This window comes from Cololabis saira, chromosome 15 (assembly GCF_033807715.1).
Source record: "Cololabis saira isolate AMF1-May2022 chromosome 15, fColSai1.1, whole genome shotgun sequence".
NCBI classification, from domain to species: Eukaryota; Metazoa; Chordata; class Actinopteri; order Beloniformes; family Belonidae; genus Cololabis; species Cololabis saira.
In genome coordinates, this window is record NC_084601.1 from 45,515,219 (window position 1) to 45,536,587 (window position 21,369).

A 21,369-nucleotide genomic window follows, 5' to 3' on the forward strand; every position below is an offset into this window, starting at 1 on the left:
TCCTGGTCCAGGTCCTGGTCCTGGTCCAGGTCCTGGTCCAGGTCCAGACTCCAACACACAAAGCTGGTCACATCCTGGACCTAGTTCTGACCAGAAACTGTCCTGGTCCAGGTCCTGGTCCTGGTCCAGGTCCTGGTCCTGGTCCTGGTCCAGGTCCAGGTCCTGGTCCAGACTCCAACACACAAACCTGGTCACATCCTGGTTCTGGTTCTGTCTGGATTGATGTAATAATTGATGGGGGTCACGTTCTGGTCTCTGGAAACTTCCTGGAGAAACTTGTGTGGTAATAAAGTTATATCTGACCTGGGGAACCGGTTTGAACCCGTTTGAGCCGGTTTGAACCAGTTTGAACCAGTTTGAACCGGTTTGAACCAGTTTGAACCCGTTTGAACCAGTATGAACCCGTTTGAACCGGTTTTCTTGTGTCCAGATCCTGCTCCTGGACGTGATTGAGGTGGTTCCAGAACCGGGTCAACCCCTCACCAAGAACAAGTTCAAGATTCTGTACGAGAAGGAGCAGAAAGGACCGGTGACGGCGCTGTGTCACTGCCACGGATACCTGGTGTCGGCCATCGGCCAGAAGGTAACGCTGCTAACGCTAACCGCTAACCCTGACCCTACACACTCACCTGCATGTTTACCTGGTGTCGGCCATCGGACAGAAGGTAACGCTGCTAACGCTAACCGCTAACCCTGACCCCAACCCTACACACTCACCTGCATGTTTACCTGGTGTCGGCCATCGGACAGAAGGTCTGTAGCTGCTAACCGCTAACCGCTAACCCTGACCCCAACCCTACACACTCACCTGCATGTTTACCTGGTGTCGGCCATCGGCCAGAAGGTAACGCTGCTAACGCTAACCGCTAACCCTGACCCCAACCCTACACACTCACCTGCATGTTTACCTGGTGTCGGCCATCGGCCAGAAGGTAACGCTGCTAATCGCTAACCGCTAACCCTGACCCCAACCCTACACACTCACCTGCATGTTTACCTGGTGTCGGCCATCGGCCAGAAGGTGTGTAGCTGCTAACCGCTAACCGCTAACCCTGACCCCAACCCTACACACTCACCTGCATGTTTACCTGGTGTCGGCCATCGGACAGAAGGTAACGCTGCTAACCGCTAACCGCTAACCCTGACCCCAACCCTACACACTCACCTGCATGTTTACCTGGTGTCGGCCATCGGACAGAAGGTAACGCTGCTAATCGCTAACCGCTAACCCTAACCCCAACCCTACACACTCACCTGCATGTTTACCTGGTGTCGGCCATCGGACAGAAGGTAACGCTGCTAAACGCTAACCGCTAACCGCTAACCCTGACCCCAACCCTACACACTCACCTGCATGTTTACCTGGTGTCGGACAGAAGGTAACGCTGCTAACGCTAACCGCTAACCCTGACCCCAACCCTACACACTCACCTGCATGTTTACCTGGTGTCGGCCATCGGACAGAAGGTAACGCTGCTAACCGCTAACCGCTAACCCTGACCCCAACCCTACACACTCACCTGCATGTTTACCTGGTGTCGGACAGAAGGTAACGCTGCTAACGCTAACCGCTAACCCTGACCCCAACCCTACACACTCACCTGCATGTTTACCTGGTGTCGGCCATCGGACAGAAGGTAACGCTGCTAACCGCTAACCCTAACCCCAACCCTACACACTCACCTGCATGTTTACCTGGTGTCGGCCATCGGACAGAAGGTCTGTACGGGAATGTTTTTCTGGTTTTACCTGGTTCCATCTGGTTCCATGTGGTTTTACCTGCGGTGCGTCCGAAATGCCAGACTAAACAGTAAATACTCAAAAATTATAGTTAAGTTAGCCACACTTTTGAGTAAAGTAGTAGCATTAATTCAGACGTACTACTCAGGGGGGGAGCTGTTACCATGGTAACAACTCCCCCTCCCAACGGCAGGAAGTGCATTCCTCCTACTTCTCCCCACTTCTCTGCCAACAACGGCTGAGTTAATTACCCCCAGATCTTCCTGTGGGCCCTGAAGGAGGTTTTACCCGGTTTTATCTGGTTTTATCTGGTTTTACCTGGTTCCAGATCTTCCTGTGGGCCCTGAAGGAGGTTTTACCCGGTTTTACCCGGTTTTATCTGGTTTTACCTGGTTCCAGATCTTCCTGTGGGCCCTGAAGGACCAGGACTTGACGGGGATGGCGTTCATCGACACGCAGCTCTACATCCACCAGATGATCAGCATCAAGAACTTCATCCTGGCGGCCGACGTGATGAAGAGCATCTCGCTGCTACGCTACCAGGAGGAGAGCAAGACGCTATCGCTAGTTAGCAGGGTGAGCATCTCGCTGCTACGCTACCAGGAGGAGAGCAAGACGCTATCGCTAGTTAGCAGGGTGAGCATCTCGCTGCTACGCTACCAGGAGGAGAGCAAGACGCTATCGCTAGTTAGCAGGGTGAGCATCTCGCTGCTACGCTACCAGGAGTACAGCAAGACGCTATCGCTAGATAGCAGGGTAAATATTAGCTGCTACGCTACCAGGAGGAGAGCAAGACGCTATCGCTAGTTAGCAGGGTGAGCTATAGCTGCTACGCTACCAGGAGGAGAGCAAGACGCTATCGCTAGTTAGCAGGGTGAGCTATAGCTGCTACGCTACCAAGAGGAGAGCAAGACGCTATCGCTAGTTAGCAGGGTGAGCTATAGCTGCTACGCTACCAGGAGGAGAGCAAGACGCTATCGCTAGTTAGCAGGGTGAGCTATAGCTGCTACGCTACCAGGAGGAGAGCAATACGCTATCGCTAGTTAGCAGGGTCAGCTATAGCTGCTACGCTACCAGGAGGAGAGCAAGACGCTATCGCTAGTTAGCAGGGTGAGCATCTCGCTGCTACGCTACCAGGAGGAGAGCAAGACGCTATCGCTAGTTAGCAGGGTGAGCTATCGCTGCTACGCTACCAGGAGGAGAGCAAGACGCTATCGCTAGTTAGCAGGGTGAGCATCTCGCTGCTACGCTACCAGGAGGAGAGCAAGACGCTATCGCTAGTTAGCAGGATGAGCATCTCGCTGCTACGCTACCAGGAGGAGAGCAAGACGCTATCGCTAGTTAGCAGGGTGAGCATCTCGCTACTACGCTACCAGGAGAAGAGCAAGACGCTATCACTAGTTAGCAGGGTGAGCATCTCGCTGCTACGCTACCAGGAGGAGAGCAAGACGCTATTGCTAGTTAGCAGGGTGAGCTATAGCTGCTACGCTACCAGGAGGAGAGCAAGACGCTATCGCTAGTTAGCAGGGTGAGCTATAGCTGCTACGCTACCAGGAGGAGAGCAAGACGCTATCGCTAGTTAGCAGGGTGAGCTATAGCTGCTACGCTACCAGGAGGAGAGCAAGACGCTATCGCTAGTTAGCAGGGTGAGCATCTCGCTGCTACGCTACCAGGAGGAGAGCAAGACGCTATCGCTAGTTAGCAGGGTGAGCTATAGCTGCTACGCTACCAGGAGGAGAGCAAGACGCTATCGCTAGTTAGCAGGGTGAGCTATAGCTGCTACGCTACCAGGAGGAGAGCAAGACGCTATCGCTAGTTAGCAGGGTAAATATTACCCATGATTCATAGTGTTCTGCTAGTCGGATACGTTAACCCTGCTCTCGTCTCCAGGAAGTATTTGTAGGTATTAGTAGGTATTTTTTAAGTACCTGTAGGTATTTATACTCCTCTCTGGTCTCCAGGACGTATTTCCAGGTATTTCCAGGTATTTCCAGGTATTTCCAGGTATTTGTAGGTATTTGTAGGTATTAGTACTTGTATTTACTGCTGCTCCTCTCTGGTCTCCAGGACGTATTTGTAGGTATTTCCAGGTATTTGTAGGTATTAGTATTTGTAGGTATTTATACTCCTCTCTGGTCTCCAGGACGTATTTGTAGGTATTTCCAGGTATTTGTAGGTATTAGTATTTGTAGGTATTTATACTCCTCTCTGGTCTCCAGGACGTATTTTCCAGGTATTTGTAGGTATTTGTAGGTATTAGTACTTGTATTTACTGCTCCTCTCTGGTCTCCAGGACGTATTTGTAGGTATTTCCAGGTATTTCCAGGTATTTCCAGGTATTTGTAGGTATTAGTACTTGTATTTACTGCTGCTCCTCTCTGGTCTCCAGGACGTATTTTCCAGGTATTTGTAGGTATTTGTAGGTATTTCCAGGTATTTCCAGGTATTTCCAGGTATTTGTAGGTATTTGTAAGTACTTGTAGGTATTTATACTCTCCCCTCTCTGGTCTCCAGGACGCAAAGCCGCTGGAGGTTTACAGCATTGAGTTCATGGTGGACAACAACCAGCTGGGCTTTCTGGGTAACTGATCAGCTGATCAATAAATCAATCAATAATCACTTCTATTATTAACTCTTTATTGTTTCCTCCTCAGTGTCGGATCGAGACAAGAACCTGTTTGTGTACATGTACTTACCTGAAGGTACGCTGGTTCTATCTATTTTTAATCTTTACAATGGTAATATTTAATTATTAAAATAATTTCTATCTCTAATCCGTTTTGATAATTATTTAAAAAACGTTTTTAGAGACCTGCTCATTATTGTTTGGTTACGGTTGAGTCATATTCCAGTTTGATTATTGCTGAGTCTTTGGAGACTTAATTCATTAATTCATTCATCCATCTATCTATCTATCTATCTATCTATCTATCTATCTATCTATCTATCTATCTATCTATCTATCTATCTATCTATCTATCTATCTATCTATCTATCTATCTATCTATCTATCTATCTATCTATCTATCTATCTATCTATCTATCTATCTATCTATCTATCTATCTATCTATCTATCTATCTATCTATCTATCTATCTATCTATCTATCTATCTATCCATCTATCCATCTATCTATCTATCTATCTAACCTGTTTGTGTACATGTACTTACCTGAAGGTACGTCTGTCTGTCTATTATCATTATTGGTGAAGTTATTACATTATTGGGTTTTATTACATTTTCGATTGAGTTAAGTGCAAATTTTATTACAATTTCAGGCGTTATTACATTATAGGAAATTATTACATTATAGGAAATTATTACATTATAGGAAATTATTACATTATAGGAAATTATTACATTATAGGAAATTATTACATTATAGGAAATTATTGCATTATAGGAAATTATTACATTATAGTAAATTATTACATTATAGGAAATTATTGCATTATAGGAAATTATTACATTTTCAGGAAATTATTACATTATAGGAAATTATTGCATTATAGGAAATTATTACATTATAGGAAATTATTGCATTATAGGAAATTGCATTATAGGAAATTATTGCATTATAGGAAATTATTAAATTTTCAGGAAATTATTACATTATAGGAAATTATTGCATTATAGGAAATTGCATTATAGGAAATTATTGCATTATAGGAAATTATTGCATTATAGGAAATTATTGCATTATAGGAAATTATTACATTATAGGGATCTACAGTCCTGGTCCTGGTCCAGGTCCAGGACCAGGACCAGGACCTGGACCAGGTCCTGGACCAGGTCCTGGTCCTGGTCCAGGTCCCCTAGTTTAACTGTGTTTTTCTCTCTACCAGCTAAGGAGAGTTTTGGCGGGATGCGTCTGCTGCTGGTCCTGGTCCAGGTCCTGGTACCCTGACCTGTACCTGTATCTTGTCTCTCTACCAGCTAGTTTAACAGTGTTTTTATCTCTACCAGCTAAGGAGAGTTTTGGCGGGATGCGTCTGCTGCAGGTCCTGGTCCAGGTCCAGGTCCAGGTCCTAACCTGTATCTTGTTTCTCTACCAGCTAAGGAGAGTTTTGGCGGGATGCGTCTGCTGCAGGTCCAGGTCCAGGTCCTGGTCCTGGTCCAGGTCCTAACCTGTACCTGTATCTTGTCTCTCTACCAGCTAGTTTAACGGTGTTTTTATCTCTACCAGCTAAGGAGAGTTTTGGCGGGATGCGTCTGCTCCGCCGCGCCGACTTCAACGCGGCCGCTAACATCAACGCCCTGTGGAGGATGCCCTGCCGGGGAGCCCTGGAGCAAGGCAGCAAGAAGAGCCTGACCTGGGACAACAAGCACATCACCTGGTTCGGTAGGTCACCATGACAACCAGCACATCACCTGGTACACCTGGTTACCATGACAACCAGCACATCACCTGGTTCAGCTGAGGCCGTCGCCATGGGAACGTCCTCCTGAGTCCCAGGCTGGATTCACTCTGAAAACCATAGCAACCTGTGTTTCCATAGCAACGCTGGACGGCGGCGTGGGCCTGATACTAGGGCTGCAACTAACCACTATTTTAATAGTCGACTAGTCACCGACTATTGAAACCATTAGTCGACTAATCGGATAATTAGTAATTTTTTTTAAATTTAGTATGCGGTTGCATTAATTATGATAATAAACACCAGAAAGATGCACTAGAGCCTCATCCTGCTATAGCGGGACTGTTTTCTACATCCTGATATAGCGGGACTGTTTTCTTCATCCTGATATAGCGGGACTGTTTTCTACATCCTGATATAGCGGGACTGTTTTCTTCATCCTGCTATAGCGGGACTGTTTTCTACATCCTCATATAGCGGGACTGTTTTCTTCATCCTGATATAGCGGGACTGTTTTCTACATCCTGATATAGCGGGACTGTTTTCTTCATCCTGATATAGCGGGACTGTTTTCTACATCCTGATATAGCGGGACTGTTTTCTTCATCCTGCTATAGCGGGACTGTTTTCTACATCCTCATATAGCGGGACTGTTTTCTACATCCTCATATAGCGGGACTGTTTTCTACATCCTGCTGTAGCGGGACTGTTTTCTTCATCCTGCTATAGCGGGACTGTTTTCTTCATCCTGCTATAGCGGGACTGTTTTCTTCATCCCGCTATAGCGGGACTGTTTTCTTCATCCTGCTATAGCGGGACTGTTTTCTTCATCCTGCTATAGCGGGACTGTTTTCTTCATCCTCATATAGCAGGACTGTTTTCTTCATCCTGCTATAGCGGGACTGTTTTCTTCATCCTGCTATAGCAGGACTGTTTTCTACATCCTGCTGTAGCGGGACTGTTTTCTTCATCCTGCTATAGCGGGACTGTTTTCTTCATCCTGCTATAGCGGGACTGTTTTCTTCATCCTGCTATAGCAGGACTGTTGTCTTCATCCTGCTATAGCAGGACTGTTTTCTACATCCTGCTATAGCAGGACTGTTTTCTACATCCTGCTATAGCAGGACTGTTTTCTACATCCTGCTGTAGCGGGACTGTTGTCTTCATCCTGCTATAGCGGGACTGTTTTCTACATCCTGCTATAGCGGGACTGTTTTCTACATCCTGCTGTAGCGGGACTGTTGTCTTCATCCTCATATAGCGGGACTGTTTTCTTCATCCTGCTATAGCGGGACTGTTTTCTACATCCTGCTATAGCGGGATTGTTTTCTACATCCTGCTATAGCGGGACTGTTTTCTTCATCCTCATATAGCGGGACTGTTTTCTTCATCCTGCTATAGCGGGACTGTTTTCTTCATCCTCATATAGCGGGACTGTTTTCTTCATCCTGATATAGCGGGACTGTTTTCTACATCCTGCTATAGCGGGACTGTTGTCTTCATCCTCATATAGCGGGACTGTTTTCTTCATCCTGCTATAGCGGGACTGTTTTCTTCATCCTGCTATAGCGGGACTGTTTTCTACATCCTGCTATAGCGGGACTGTTTTCTACATCCTGCTATAGCGGGACTGTTTTCTACATCCTGCTATAGCAGGACTGTTTTCTTCATCCTCATATAGCGGGACTGTTTTCTTCATCCTGCTATAGCGGGACTGTTTTCTTCATCCTCATATAGCGGGACTGTTTTCTTCATCCTGATATAGCGGGACTGTTTTCTACATCCTGATATAGCGGGACTGTTTTCTTCATCCTGCTATAGCGGGACTGTTTTCTTCATCCTGCTATAGCGGGACTGTTTTCTTCATCCTGCTATAGCGGGACTGTTTTCTACATCCTGCTATAGCGGGACTGTTTTCTACATCCTGCTATAGCGGGACTGTTTTCTACATCCTGCTATAGCAGGACTGTTTTCTTCATCCTCATATAGCGGGACTGTTTTCTTCATCCTGCTATAGCGGGACTGTTTTCTTCATCCTCATATAGCGGGACTGTTTTCTTCATCCTGATATAGCGGGACTGTTTTCTACATCCTGATATAGCGGGACTGTTTTCTTCATCCTGCTATAGCGGGACTGTTTTCTTCATCCTGCTATAGCGGGACTGTTTTCTTCATCCTGATATAGCGGGACTGTTTTCTACATCCTGCTATAGCAGGACTGTTTTCTACATCCTGCTATAGCGGGACTGTTTTCTACATCCTGCTATAGCAGGACTGTTTTCTTCATCCTGCTATAGCGGGACTGTTTTCTTCATCCTGCTATAGCGGGACTGTTTTCTACATCCTGCTATAGCGGGACTGTTTTCTACATCCTGCTATAGCGGGACTGTTTTCTTCATCCTGCTATAGCGGGACTGTTTTCTTCATCCTGCTATAGCGGGACTGTTTTCTTCATCCTGCTGTAGCGGGACTGTTTTCTTCATCCTGCTATAGCGGGACTGTTTTCTTCATCCTGCTATAGCGGGACTGTTTTCTACATCCTGCTATAGCGGGACTGTTTTCTTCATCCTGCTATAGCAGGACTGTTTTCTTCATCCTGCTATAGCAGGACTGTTTTCTTCATCCTGCGATAGCGGGACTGTTTTCTTCATCCTGCTGTAGCGGGACTGTTTTCTACATCCTGCTATAGCGGGACTGTTTTCTTCATCCTGATATAGCAGGACTGTTTTCTTCATCCTGCTATAGCGGGACTGTTTTCTTCATCCTGCTATAGCAGGACTGTTTTCTTCATCCTGCTATAGCGGGACTGTTTTCTTCATCCTGCTATAGGGACTGTTTTCTTCATCCTGCTGTAGCGGGACTGTTTTCTTCATCCTGCTATAGTGGGACTGTTTTCTACATCCTGCTATAGTGACTGTTTTCTTCATCCTGCTATAGCGGGACTGTTTTCTTCATCCTGCTATAGCGGGACTGTTTTCTACATCCTGCTATAGCAGGACTGTTTTCTTCATCCTGCTATAGCGGGACTGTTTTCTTCATCCTGCTGTAGCAGGACTGTTTTCTTCATCCTGCTACAGCGGGACTGTTTTCTTCATCCTGCTATAGCGGGACTGTTTTCTTCATCCTGCTATAGCGGGACTGTTTTCTTCATCCTGCTATAGCGGGACTGTTTTCTTCATCCTGCTATAGCGGGACTGTTTTCTTCATCCTGCTGTAGCGGGACTGTTTTCTTCATCCTGCTGTAGCGGGACTGTTTTCTTCATCCTGCTATAGCGGGACTGTTTTCTTCATCCTGCTATAGCGGGACTGTTTTCTTCATCCTGCTATAGCGGGACTGTTGTCTTCATCCTGCTATAGCGGGACTGTTTTCTTCATCCTGCTATAGCGGGACTGTTTTCTTCATCCTGCTATAGCAGGACTGTTTTCTACATCCTGCTGTAGCGGGACTGTTTTCTTCATCCTGCTATAGTGACTGTTTTCTTCATCCTGCTATAGCGGGACTGTTTTCTTCATCCTGCTATAGCGGGACTGTTTTCTTCATCCTGCTATAGCGGGACTGTTTTCTTCATCCTGCTATAGCAGGACTGTTTTCTCCATCCTGCTATAGCGGGACTGTTTTCTTCATCCTGCTATAGCAGGACTGTTTTCTACATCCTGCTGTAGCGGGACTGTTTTCTTCATCCTGCTATAGTGACTGTTTTCTTCATCCTGCTATAGCGGGACTGTTTTCTACATCCTGCTATAGTGACTGTTTTCTTCATCCTGCTATAGCGGGACTGTTTTCTTCATCCTGCGATAGTGACTGTTTTCTTCATCCTGCTATAGCGGGACTGTTTTCTTCATCCTGCTATAGCAGGACTGTTTTCTTCATCCTGCTATAGCGGGACTGTTTTCTTCATCCTGCTATAGCAGGACTGTTTTCTACATCCTGCTATAGCGGGACTGTTTTCTTCATCCTGCTATAGTGACTGTTTTCTTCATCCTGCTATAGCGGGACTGTTTTCTTCATCCTGCTATAGCGGGACTGTTTTCTTCATCCTGCTATAGCAGGACTGTTTTCTACATCCTGCTATAGCGGGACTGTTTTCTTCATCCTGCTATAGTGACTGTTTTCTTCATCCTGCTATAGCGGGACTGTTTTCTTCATCCTGCTATAGCGGGACTGTTTTCTTCATCCTGCTATAGCAGGACTGTTTTCTACATCCTGCTATAGCGGGACTGTTTTCTTCATCCTGCTATAGCGGGACTGTTTTCTTCATCCTGCTATAGCAGGACTGTTTTCTTCATCCTGCTATAGCGGGACTGTTTTCTTCATCCTGCTATAGCGGGACTGTTTTCTCCATCCTGCTATAGCGGGACTGTTTTCTTCATCCTGCTATAGCGGGACTGTTTTCTTCATCCTGCTATAGCGGGACTGTTTTCTTCATCCTGCTATAGTGGGACTGTTTTCTTCATCCTGCTATAGCGGGACTGTTTTCTTCATCCTGCTATAGCGGGACTGTTTTCTTCATCCTGATATAGCAGGACTGTTTTCTTCATCCTGCTATAGCGGGACTGTTTTCTTCATCCCGCTATAGCGGGACTGTTTTCTTCATCCTGCTATAGCGGGACTGTTTTCTTCATCCTGCTATAGTGGGACTGTTTTCTTCATCCTGCTATAGCGGGACTGTTTTCTACATCCTGCTATAGCGGGACTGTTTTCTTCATCCTGCTATAGCGGGACTGTTTTCTTCATCCTGCTATAGCGGGACTGTTTTCTTCATCCTGCTATAGCGGGACTGTTTTCTTCATCCTGATATAGCAGGACTGTTTTCTTCATCCTGATATAGCAGGACTGTTTTCTTCATCCTGCTATAGCGGGACTGTTTTCTTCATCCCGCTATAGCGGGACTGTTTTCTTCATCCTGCTATAGCGGGACTGTTTTCTACATCCTGCTATAGCGGGACTGTTTTCTTCATCCTGCTATAGCAGGACTGTTTTCTTCATCCTGCTATAGCGGGACTGTTTTCTACATCCTGCTGTAGCGGGACTGTTTTCTCCATCCTGCTACAGCGGGACTGTTTTCTACATCCTGCTATAGCGGGACTGTTTTCTCCATCCTGCTACAGCGGGACTGTTTTCTACATCCTGCTATAGCGGGACTGTTTTCTTCATCCTGCTACAGCGGGACTGTTTTCTACATCCTGCTATAGGGACTGTTTTCTTCATCCTGCTATAGCGGGACTGTTTTCTACATCCTGCTATAGCAGGACTGTTTTCTTCATCCTGCTATAGCGGGACTGTTTTCTTCATCCTGCTATAGCAGGACTGTTTTCTTCATCCTGCTATAGCAGGACTGTTTTCTTCATCCTGCTATAGCAGGACTGTTTTCTACATCCTGATATAGCAGGACTGTTTTCTTCATCCTGCTATAGCGGGACTGTTTTCTACATCCTGCTATAGCGGGACTGTTTTCTTCATCCTGCTATAGCGGGACTGTTTTCTTCATCCTGCTATAGCGGGACTGTTTTCTACATCCTGCGATAGCGGGACTGTTTTCTTCATCCTGCTATAGCAGGACTGTTTTCTACATCCTGCTATAGCGGGACTGTTTTCTTCATCCTGCTATAGCGGGACTGTTTTCTTCATCCTGCTGTAGCAGGACTGTTTTCTTCATCCTGCTATAGCGGGACTGTTTTCTACATCCTGCTATAGGGACTGTTTTCTTCATCCTGCTATAGGGACTGTTTTCTTCATCCTGCTATAGGGACTGTTTTCTTCATCCTGCTATAGCGGGACTGTTTTCTACATCCTGCTATAGCAGGACTGTTTTCTTCATCCTGCTATAGCGGGACTGTTTTCTTCATCCTGCTATAGCGGGACTGTTTTCTACATCCTGCTATAGCGGGACTGTTTTCTACATCCTGCTATAGCGGGACTGTTTTCTTCATCCTGCTATAGCGGGACTGTTTTCTACATCCTGCTATAGCAGGACTGTTTTCTTCATCCTGCTATAGCGGGACTGTTTTCTTCATCCTGCTATAGCAGGACTGTTTTCTTCATCCTGCTATAGCGGGACTGTTTTCTTCATCCTGCTATAGCGTGACTGTTTTCTACATCCTGCTGTAGCGGGACTGTTTTCTTCATCCTGCTATAGCAGGACTGTTTTCTTCATCCTGCTATAGCGGGACTGTTTTCTTCATCCTGCTATAGCAGGACTGTTTTCTTCATCCTGCTATAGCGGGACTGTTTTCTTCATCCTGCTATAGCGTGACTGTTTTCTACATCCTGCTGTAGCGGGACTGTTTTCTTCATCCTGCTATAGCGGGACTGTTTTCTTCATCCTGCTATAGCAGGACTGTTTTCTTCATCCTGCTATAGCGGGACTGTTTTCTTCATCCTGCTATAGCGGGACTGTTTTCTTCATCCTGCTATAGCGGGACTGTTTTCTACATCCTGCTATAGCAGGACTGTTTTCTACATCCTGCTATAGCAGGACTGTTTTCTTCATCCTGCTATAGCGGGACTGTTTTCTTCATCCTGCTATAGCGGGACTGTTTTCTTCATCCTGCTATAGCGGGACTGTTTTCTACATCCTGCTATAGCGGGACTGTTTTCTTCATCCTGCTATAGCGGGACTGTTTTCTTCATCCTGATATAGCGGGACTGTTTTCTACATCCTGCTATAGCAGGACTGTTTTCTACATCCCGCTATAGCGGGACTGTTTTCTTCATCCTGCTATAGCAGGACTGTTTTCTTCATCCTGCTATAGCGGGACTGTTTTCTTCATCCTGCTATAGCGGGACTGTTTTCTTCATCCTGCTATAGCGGGACTGTTTTCTTCATCCTGCTATAGCGGGACTGTGTTCTTCATCCTGCTATAGCGGGACTGTTTTCTTCATCCTGCTATAGCGGGACTGTTTTCTTCATCCTGCTATAGCGGGACTGTGTTCTTCATCCTGCTATAGCGGGACTGTTTTCTTCATCCTGCTATAGCGGGACTGTTTTCTACATCCTGATATAGCGGGACTGTTTTCTTCATCCTGCTATAGCGGGACTGTTTTCTTCATCCTGCGATAGCGGGACTGTTTTCTTCATCCTGCTATAGCGGGACTGTTTTCTTCATCCTGCGATAGCGGGACTGTTTTCTTCATCCTGATATAGCGGGACTGTTTTCTACATCCTGCTATAGCGGGACTGTTTTCTTCATCCTGCTATAGCGGGACTGTTTTCTTCATCCTGATATAGCGGGACTGTTTTCTTCATCCTGCGATAGCGGGACTGTTTTCTTCATCCTGATATAGCGGGACTGTTTTCTTCATCCTGCTATAGCGGGACTGTTTTCTTCATCCTGCTATAGCGGGACTGTTTTCTTCATCCTGCGATAGCGGGACTGTTTTCTTCATCCTGATATAGCGGGACTGTTTTCTTCATCCTGCTATAGTGGTAGGGCTGAACGATATACCGTTATCGTATCTATATCGAGATATGAACATTCAAGACATTAATAACGGAAAAGCAACGATATAAACGATATATTTCCGCTCGCCCTGCTTATACAGCGCGAGCAGTCTCCATAAACATTACTTTTAAGATTGCTCTTGAACGCACCACTACGGCCAGCCAACCACAAAGCTTATTTCATGCTTGCTGTTGATCGACAGCTGAAGCCAACCAATGACAAACATAGGAGGGTGGGAGTGAGGGAGACGTGAGACACACACAGCCACACACACACGGAGCGGAGAAGAGCGGAGAAATCCAAACGGAAGAAAAGAGACGAGTGCGGAGGATAATGTGGCCGGTGGCAGTGCAGAATCTAATTTTGTGCCAAAACATAAATCATCCTCCATTATTTGGAGGTATTTTGGATTTAGAAAGGATGATGTCGACGACCAGAGCGAGGTGTTGTGCAAGTCGTGCTTGGTGGAAATTGCGACGTGTCCATCCGTTTATAAAAACGAGAAATAAACCAAAATAATCCGTTCCCCATCTTTTGTTTTGATAATAAAAAATTAATTGATGTGTTTGAAAATCGAAATTGGGAATTAAAACAGCGAGTGGAAAACTCTTTTGTCTATTTCCTATTCGTTGGAGGATACTGAAAAACAAGGATTGGACAAATGGGGGGATTGCACATGCACAGTAATAAATTAAGAAAGTTGTTTCTGGTTCTTTTGTTGATCAGATTGAAAGTTAACATTTTTAGATATTTAATTGTTGAAACAGAAAATAAATCAAATATGAAACCTGGGAGTGAAACATGAGTTTAATCTGTAATCTGTCTTCACTCCGTCATGAAACTGCAGTGATTTTGTGACAGTCCGTTCAGCTGCAGCGTCCAATCAATAACATGTACTGAACTCTAACTCTAACTGCATTGGTTATTTATCGTTAAAGCGGAGCTACAGTAAAATATTTTGATTATTATTTATTATTGAGTGACTTTATGTTAATGTTGATGACTGGCAGTGAGTTCTAATCAATAAAACTGCACTCTTTTGATTTCTGATGTTTTTATTTTTCTGAAAAATGCTTGGTTTTCACCGAACCGAAGTCATATCGTATCGTATCGATATCGAGATATCTGGCATGAATATCGAGATATGAAATTTTGTCCATATCGTTCAGCCCTATATAGCGGGACTGTTTTCTACATCCTGCTATAGCAGGACTGTTTTCTACATCCTGCTATAGCGGGACTGTTTTCTTCATCCTGCTATAGCAGGACTGTTTTCTTCATCCTGCTATAGCAGGACTGTTTTCTACATCCTGCTATAGCGGGACTGTTTTCTTCATCCTGCTATAGCAGGACTGTTTTCTTCATCCTGCTATAGCAGGACTGTTTTCTTCATCCTGCTATAGCGGGACTGTTTTCTTCATCCTGCTATAGCAGGACTGTTTTCTTCATCCTGCTATAGCGGGACTGTTTTCTTCATCCTGCTATAGCAGGACTGTTTTCTTCATCCTGCTGTAGGGACTGTTTTCTACATCCTGCTATAGCGGGACTGTTTTCTTCATCCTGCTATAGCAGGACTGTTTTCTTCATCCTGCTATAGCGGGACTGTTTTCTTCATCCTGCTATAGCGGGACTGTTTTCTTCATCCTGCTATAGCGGGACTGTTTTCTTCATCCTGCTATAGTGGGACTGTTTTCTTCATCCTGCTATAGCGGGACTGTTTTCTTCATCCTGCTATAGCGGGACTGTTTTCTTCATCCTGCTATAGCGGGACTGTTTTCTTCATCCTGCTCCCGCTGAATTTCTGACCATTACCTCCAACGTGTGTTCCACTCCCGCTAAACTCAGGAATTCATGCCCGCACGGCGCACAATAATATAGATGCTTTGTTTTAGTGTCTTCTCCCGTCCCGCAAGAGAAAAGTCCAGACAAATCTGTCTGATCTAATGTTAATTAGACCATGACCATTGTGGAGTTTGATGGATGATTGACAGGTCACCTGACTGAGAGTTAGACGCAAATCCATCATTGTCTTGTTCGCACAAGCCTTTTTTTGCTTTTCGCGCTGCATCAATAATGATTGAGGTTATATAAACGAGTAGGCTGTGAGTGGCTCAAATAATACTAATAAATAACATAAAACAAAGTTAAGAATGAAACAAATTAGTTTAACAAATGAATCTCTTGGCCATTACATTGATGGAGGGAGAGAAGCTGCTGACCGACTGCTGGTTCCAATCCTCCGTCTCCGTAAAGCCAAAATACACTTAATATCTTACCAGGCGAGTCCGTTTCGTTCAGCACTCCGACGTGCATTTTCAAATACGTTACCGACGTGCTCCGTGAAAAGCAACGTCGGCTTTGCAAACCCTGCAAGTATCTTTTTATTCGGGGTATCCATGCTAAAATGATCCCAAACTTTTTTAAGTTTTATTCCCTGCAGCTGTAGAGACTGTCGTGCATGCGCGACAGTCTCAGCAGAGATCGTACTGGAGTGAGACGCCTCACTCCGTTGGAAAAACACGTCGGGAGACAATTGTGGACGATGGAATTCATGGTCAACGATTTTGATTATCGAGTTTTGTCGACAACGTGGAGGAATCGTTGCAGCCCTACCTGATACCTGTGTTTGTGTTTCCATAGCAACGCTGGCCTGATACCTCTGTTTCCATAGCAACCCTGGCCTGATACCTGTGTTTGTGTTTCCATAGCAACCCTGGCCTGATACCTGTGTTTCTCTGTTTCCATAGCAACCCTGGCCTGATACCTGTGTTTGTGTTTCCATAGCAACCCTGGCCTGATACCTGTGTTTCTCTGTTTCCATAGCAACCCTGGCCTGATACCTGTGTTTGTGTTTCCATAGCAACGCTGGACGGCGGCGTGGGCCTCCTCCTGCCGATGCCGGAGAAAACGTACCGGCGGCTGCTGATGCTGCAGAACGCTCTGACCACCATGTTACCTCACCACGCCGGGCTCAACCCCAAGGCCTTCAGGTGGGTGACCCCTGACCCCTACCTGACCCCCCCCCCACACTAACCTGACCCCTGCCTGACCTCTACCTGACCCCCCCAGGCCTAGGGATGGGAATTGAGAACCGGTTCCCAGTGTTTAAATTCCTTGGAATCGTTTGCCTTTTTTGCAAACGATTCCCTTATGGATTCCAGTGGAAACAAATGACGTCACGTGATGGGAGGGAAACCCCGGCCGTGATGGGAGGGAAACCCGGCCGTGATGGGAGGGAAACCCGGCCGTGTTTTCCTCCCAACCCGGCCGTGTTGGGAGGGAAACCCGGCCGTGTTGGGAGGAAAACCCGGCCGTGATGGGAGGAAAACCCGGCCGTGTTGGGAGGGAAACCCGGCCGTGTTGGGAGGGGAAACCCGGCCGTGTTGGGAGGAAAACCCGGCCGTGATGGGAGGAAAACCCGGCCGTGTTGGGAGGAAAACCCGGCCGTGATGGGAGGGAAACCCGGCCGTGTTGGGAGGGAAACCCGGCCGTGTTGGGAGGAAAACCCGGCCGTGATGGGAGGGAAACCCGGCCGTGATGGGAGGAAAACCCGGCCGTGTTGGGAGGGAAACCCGGCCGTGTTGGGAGGGAAACCCGGCCGTGTTGGGAGGGAAACCCGGCCGTGTTGGGAGGGAAACCCGGCCGTGATGGGAGGGAAACCCGGCCGTGTTGGGAGGGAAACCCGGCCGTGATGGGAGGGAAACCCGGCCGTGATGGGAGGAAAACCCGGCCGTGTTGGGAGGGAAACCCGGCCGTGATGGGAGGGAAACCCGGCCGTGTTGGGAGGGAAACCCGGCCGTGTTGGGAGGGAAACCCGGCCGTGTTGGGAGGGAAACCCGGCCGTGTTGGGAGGGAAACCCGGCCGTGATGGGAGGGAAACCCGGCCGTGTTGGGAGGGAAACCCGGCCGTGATGGGAGGGAAACCCGGCCGTGTTGGGAGGGAAACCCGGCCGTGTTGGGAGGAAAACCCGGCCGTGATGGGAGGAAAACCCGGCCGTGTTGGGAGGGAAACCCGGCCGTGTTGGGAGGGAAACCCGGCCGTGTTGGGAGGGAAACCCGGCCGTGTTGGGAGGGAAACCCGGCCGTGATGGGAGGGAAACCCGGCCGTGATGGGAGGAAATCCCGGCCGTGTTGGGAGGGAAACCCGGCCGTGTTGGGAGGGAAACCCGGCCGTGTTGGGAGGGAAACCCGGCCGTGATGGGAGGGAAACCCGGCCGTGTTGGGAGGGAAACCCGGCCGTGATGGGAGGGAAACCCGGCCGTGTTGGGAGGAAAACCCGGCCGTGTTGGGAGGGAAACCCGGCCGTGATGGGAGGGAAACCCGGCCGTGATGGGAGGGAAACCCGGCCGTGTTGGGAGGGAAACCCGGCCGTGATGGGAGGGAAACCCGGCCGTGATGGGAGGAAAACCCGGCCGTGTTGGGAGGAAAACCCGGCCGTGTTGGGAGGGAAACCCGGCCGTGTTGGGAGGGAAACCCGGCCGTGTTGGGAGGGAAACCCGGCCGTGATGGGAGGGAAACCCGGCCGTGATGGGAGGGAAACCCGGCCGTGTTGGGAGGGAAACCCGGCCGTGATGGGAGGGAAACCCGGCCGTGTTGGGAGGGAAACCCGGCCGTGATGGGAGGGAAACCCGGCCGTGATGGGAGGGAAACCCGGCCGTGTTGGGAGGGAAACCCGGCCGTGTTGGGAGGGAAACCCGGCCGTGTTGGGAGGGAAACCCGGCCGTGATGGGAGGGAAACCCGGCCGTGATGGGAGGAAAACCCGGCCGTGTTGGGAGGAAAACCCGGCCGCGTTGGGAGGGAAACCCGGCCGGGTTGAGAGCGCGGTGTCGGCCGGCGTGATCCTGTTTTTAGTTAATTTCTACAGAAGAATATTTATTTTATTATAATTTTATATTAAATACATATTTTGTATTACTAATAATTTGGGGGGAGCAGCCCAAGGCTGGTCTTAAGACCTCACCTGTATTTTTTTGTTTAAACATACAAACAAAGTGTTTGTTCTCCTTTTTTCCAAATGAGAATCAATAAGAGAATCGATAAAGAATCAAATCCTTAAACAGAATCGAAAATGAAAATGGGAATCGATAAAATCTTATCAATCCCCCCCCCAGGATGATGCAGAGCGACCTCTAACTGACCTCTGACCTCTCTCCCCAGGATGATGCAGAGCGACCTCTGACCCCTCTCTCTCTCCCCAGGATGATGCAGAGCGACCTCTGACCCCTCTCTCTCTCCCCAGGATGATGCACAGCGACCTCTGACCTCTGACCTCTCTCCCCAGGATGATGCACAGCGACCTCTGACCTCTGACCTCTCTCTCCCCAGGATGATGCAGAGCGACCTCTGACCTCTGACCCCTCTCCCCAGGATGATGCAGAGCGCCCTCTGACCCCCCCCTGACCTCTGACCCCTCTCTCTCCCCCCAGGATGATGCAGAGCGACCCCCCCCTGACCTCTGACCTCTCTCTCTCCCCAGGATGATGCAGAGCGACCTCTAACCCCCCCCTGACCTCTGACCTCTCCCCCCAGGATGATGCAGAGCGACCGGCGCAGCCTCCAGAACGCGGTGAGGAACATCCTGGACGGAGAGCTGCTCAACAAGTACCTGTACCTGAGCATGATGGAGCGCAGCGAGCTGGCCAAGAAGATCGGAACCACGCAGGACATCGTGAGTCTGGACCTGACCTCTGACCCCCAGAACCCCCGACCTCTGACCCCCAGAACCCCCGACCTCTGACCCCCAGAACCCCCGACCTCTGACCCCCAGAACCCCCGACCTCTGACCCCCAGAACCCCCGACCTCTGACCCCCCAGAACCCCGACCTCTGACCCCCAGAACCCCCGACCTCTGACCCCCCAGAACCTCCGACCTCTGACCCCCAGAACCCCCGACCTCTGACCCCCCAGAACCCCCGAACTCTGACCCCCAGAACCTCCGACCCCCAGGACCCCCGACCTCTGACCCCCAGGACCCCCGACCTCTGACCCCCAGAACCCCCGACCTCTGACCCCCCAGAACCCCAACCTCTGACCCCCAGAACCCCCGACCTCTGACCCCCCAGAACCCCAACCTCTGACCCCCAGAACCCCCGACCTCTGACCCCCAGAACCCCCGACCTCTGACCCCCAGAACCCCCGACCTCTGACCCCCAGAACCCCGACCTCTGACCCCCAGAACCCCCGACCTCTGACCCCCAGAACCCCCGACCTCTGACCCCCAGAACCCCCGACCTCTGACCCCCAGAACCCCCGACCTCTGACCCCCAGAACCCCCGACCTCTGACCCCCAGAACCCCCGACCTCTGACCCCCAGAACCCCCGACCTCTGACCCCCCAGAACCCCGACCTCTGACCCCCAGAACCCCCGACCTCTGACCCCCCAGAACCTCCGACCTCTGACCCCCAGAACCCCCGACCTCTGACCCCCCAGAACCCCCGACCTCTGACCCCCAGAACCTCCGACCTCTGACCCCCAGAACCCCCGACCTCTGACCCCCAGAACCCCCGAACTCTGACCCCCAGAACCTCCGACCCCCAGGACCCCCGACCTCTGACCCCCAGGACCCCCGACCTCTGACCCCCAGAACCCCAACCTCTGACCCCCAGAACCCCCGACCTCTGACCCCCAGAACCCCCGACCTCTGACCCCCAGAACCCCAACCTCTGACCCCCAGAACCCCAACCTCTGACCCCCAGAACCTCCGACCTCTGACCCCCCAGAACCCCCGACCTCTGACCCCCAGAACCCCCGACCTCTGACCCCCAGAACCCCCGACCTCTGACCCCCAGAACCCCCGACCTCTGACCCCCAGAACCCCCGACCTCTGACCCCCAGAACCCCCGACCTCTGACCCCCAGAACCCCCGACCTCTGACCCCCAGAACCCCCGACCTCTGACCCCCAGAACCCCCGACCTCTGACCCCCAGAACCCCCGACCTCTGACCCCCAGAACCCCCGACCTCTGACCCCCCAGAACCCCGACCTCTGACCCCCAGAACCCCCGACCTCTGACCCCCCAGAACCTCCGACCTCTGACCCCCAGAACCCCCGACCTCTGACCCCCCAGAACCCCCGAACTCTGACCCCCAGAACCTCCGACCCCCAGGACCCCCGACCTCTGACCCCCAGGACCCCCGACCTCTGACCCCCCAGAACCCCAACCTCTGACCCCCAGAACCCCCGACCTCTGACCCCCAGAACCCCCGACCTCTGACCCCCAGAACCCCCGACCTCTGACCCCCAGAACCCCCGACCTCTGACCCCCAGAACCCCCGACCTCTGACCCCCAGAACCCCCGACCTCTGACCCCCAGAACCCCGACCTCTGACCCCCAGAACCCCCGACCTCTGACCCCCAGAACCCCCGACCTCTGACCCCCAGAACCCCCCGACCTCTGACCCCCAGAACCCCCGACCTCTGACCCCCAGAACCCCCGACCTCTGACCCCCAGAACCCCGACCTCTGACCCCCAGAACCCCGACCTCTGACCCCCAGAACCCCCGACCTCTGACCCCCAGAACCCCGACCTCTGACCCCCAGAACCCCCGACCTCTGACCCCCAGAACCCCGACCTCCCCCCACCCCAGGGTGCAGCTCTGCTGGGCCTTGATCAGTGTCGGGACTAACACGCTATTTAGTAACGCGTTACAGTAACGCGTTACTAGTCTAAATGTATTTCAAATGTATTTCAGCTTTATTCTCGACATTTCTACTTTTTTCTCTTTATTGTACTAGTTACCACCAGTTACTAGTCAGTATTTTTCTCTTTATTGTACTAGTTACCACCAGTTACTAGTTAGTATTTTTCTCTTTATTGTACTAGTTAC

General features: G+C 49.6%; 1 protein-coding gene across 1 annotated transcript in view; it reads left to right on the forward strand.

The window, feature by feature from the left end:
* LOC133460974 (cleavage and polyadenylation specificity factor subunit 1-like) overlaps nt 1-21,369 on the forward strand; it is a 38,148-nt gene that overhangs the window by 13,834 nt on the left and 2,945 nt on the right. Inside the window, exons 12-18 of the mRNA XM_061741684.1 lie at nt 431-583; nt 2,140-2,316; nt 4,255-4,321; nt 4,395-4,442; nt 5,927-6,082; nt 16,402-16,531; nt 19,072-19,210. Of these exons, the coding sequence (XP_061597668.1) occupies nt 431-583; nt 2,140-2,316; nt 4,255-4,321; nt 4,395-4,442; nt 5,927-6,082; nt 16,402-16,531; nt 19,072-19,210 (870 nt within the window). The remainder of the gene's footprint in view (nt 1-430; nt 584-2,139; nt 2,317-4,254; nt 4,322-4,394; nt 4,443-5,926; nt 6,083-16,401; nt 16,532-19,071; nt 19,211-21,369) is intronic.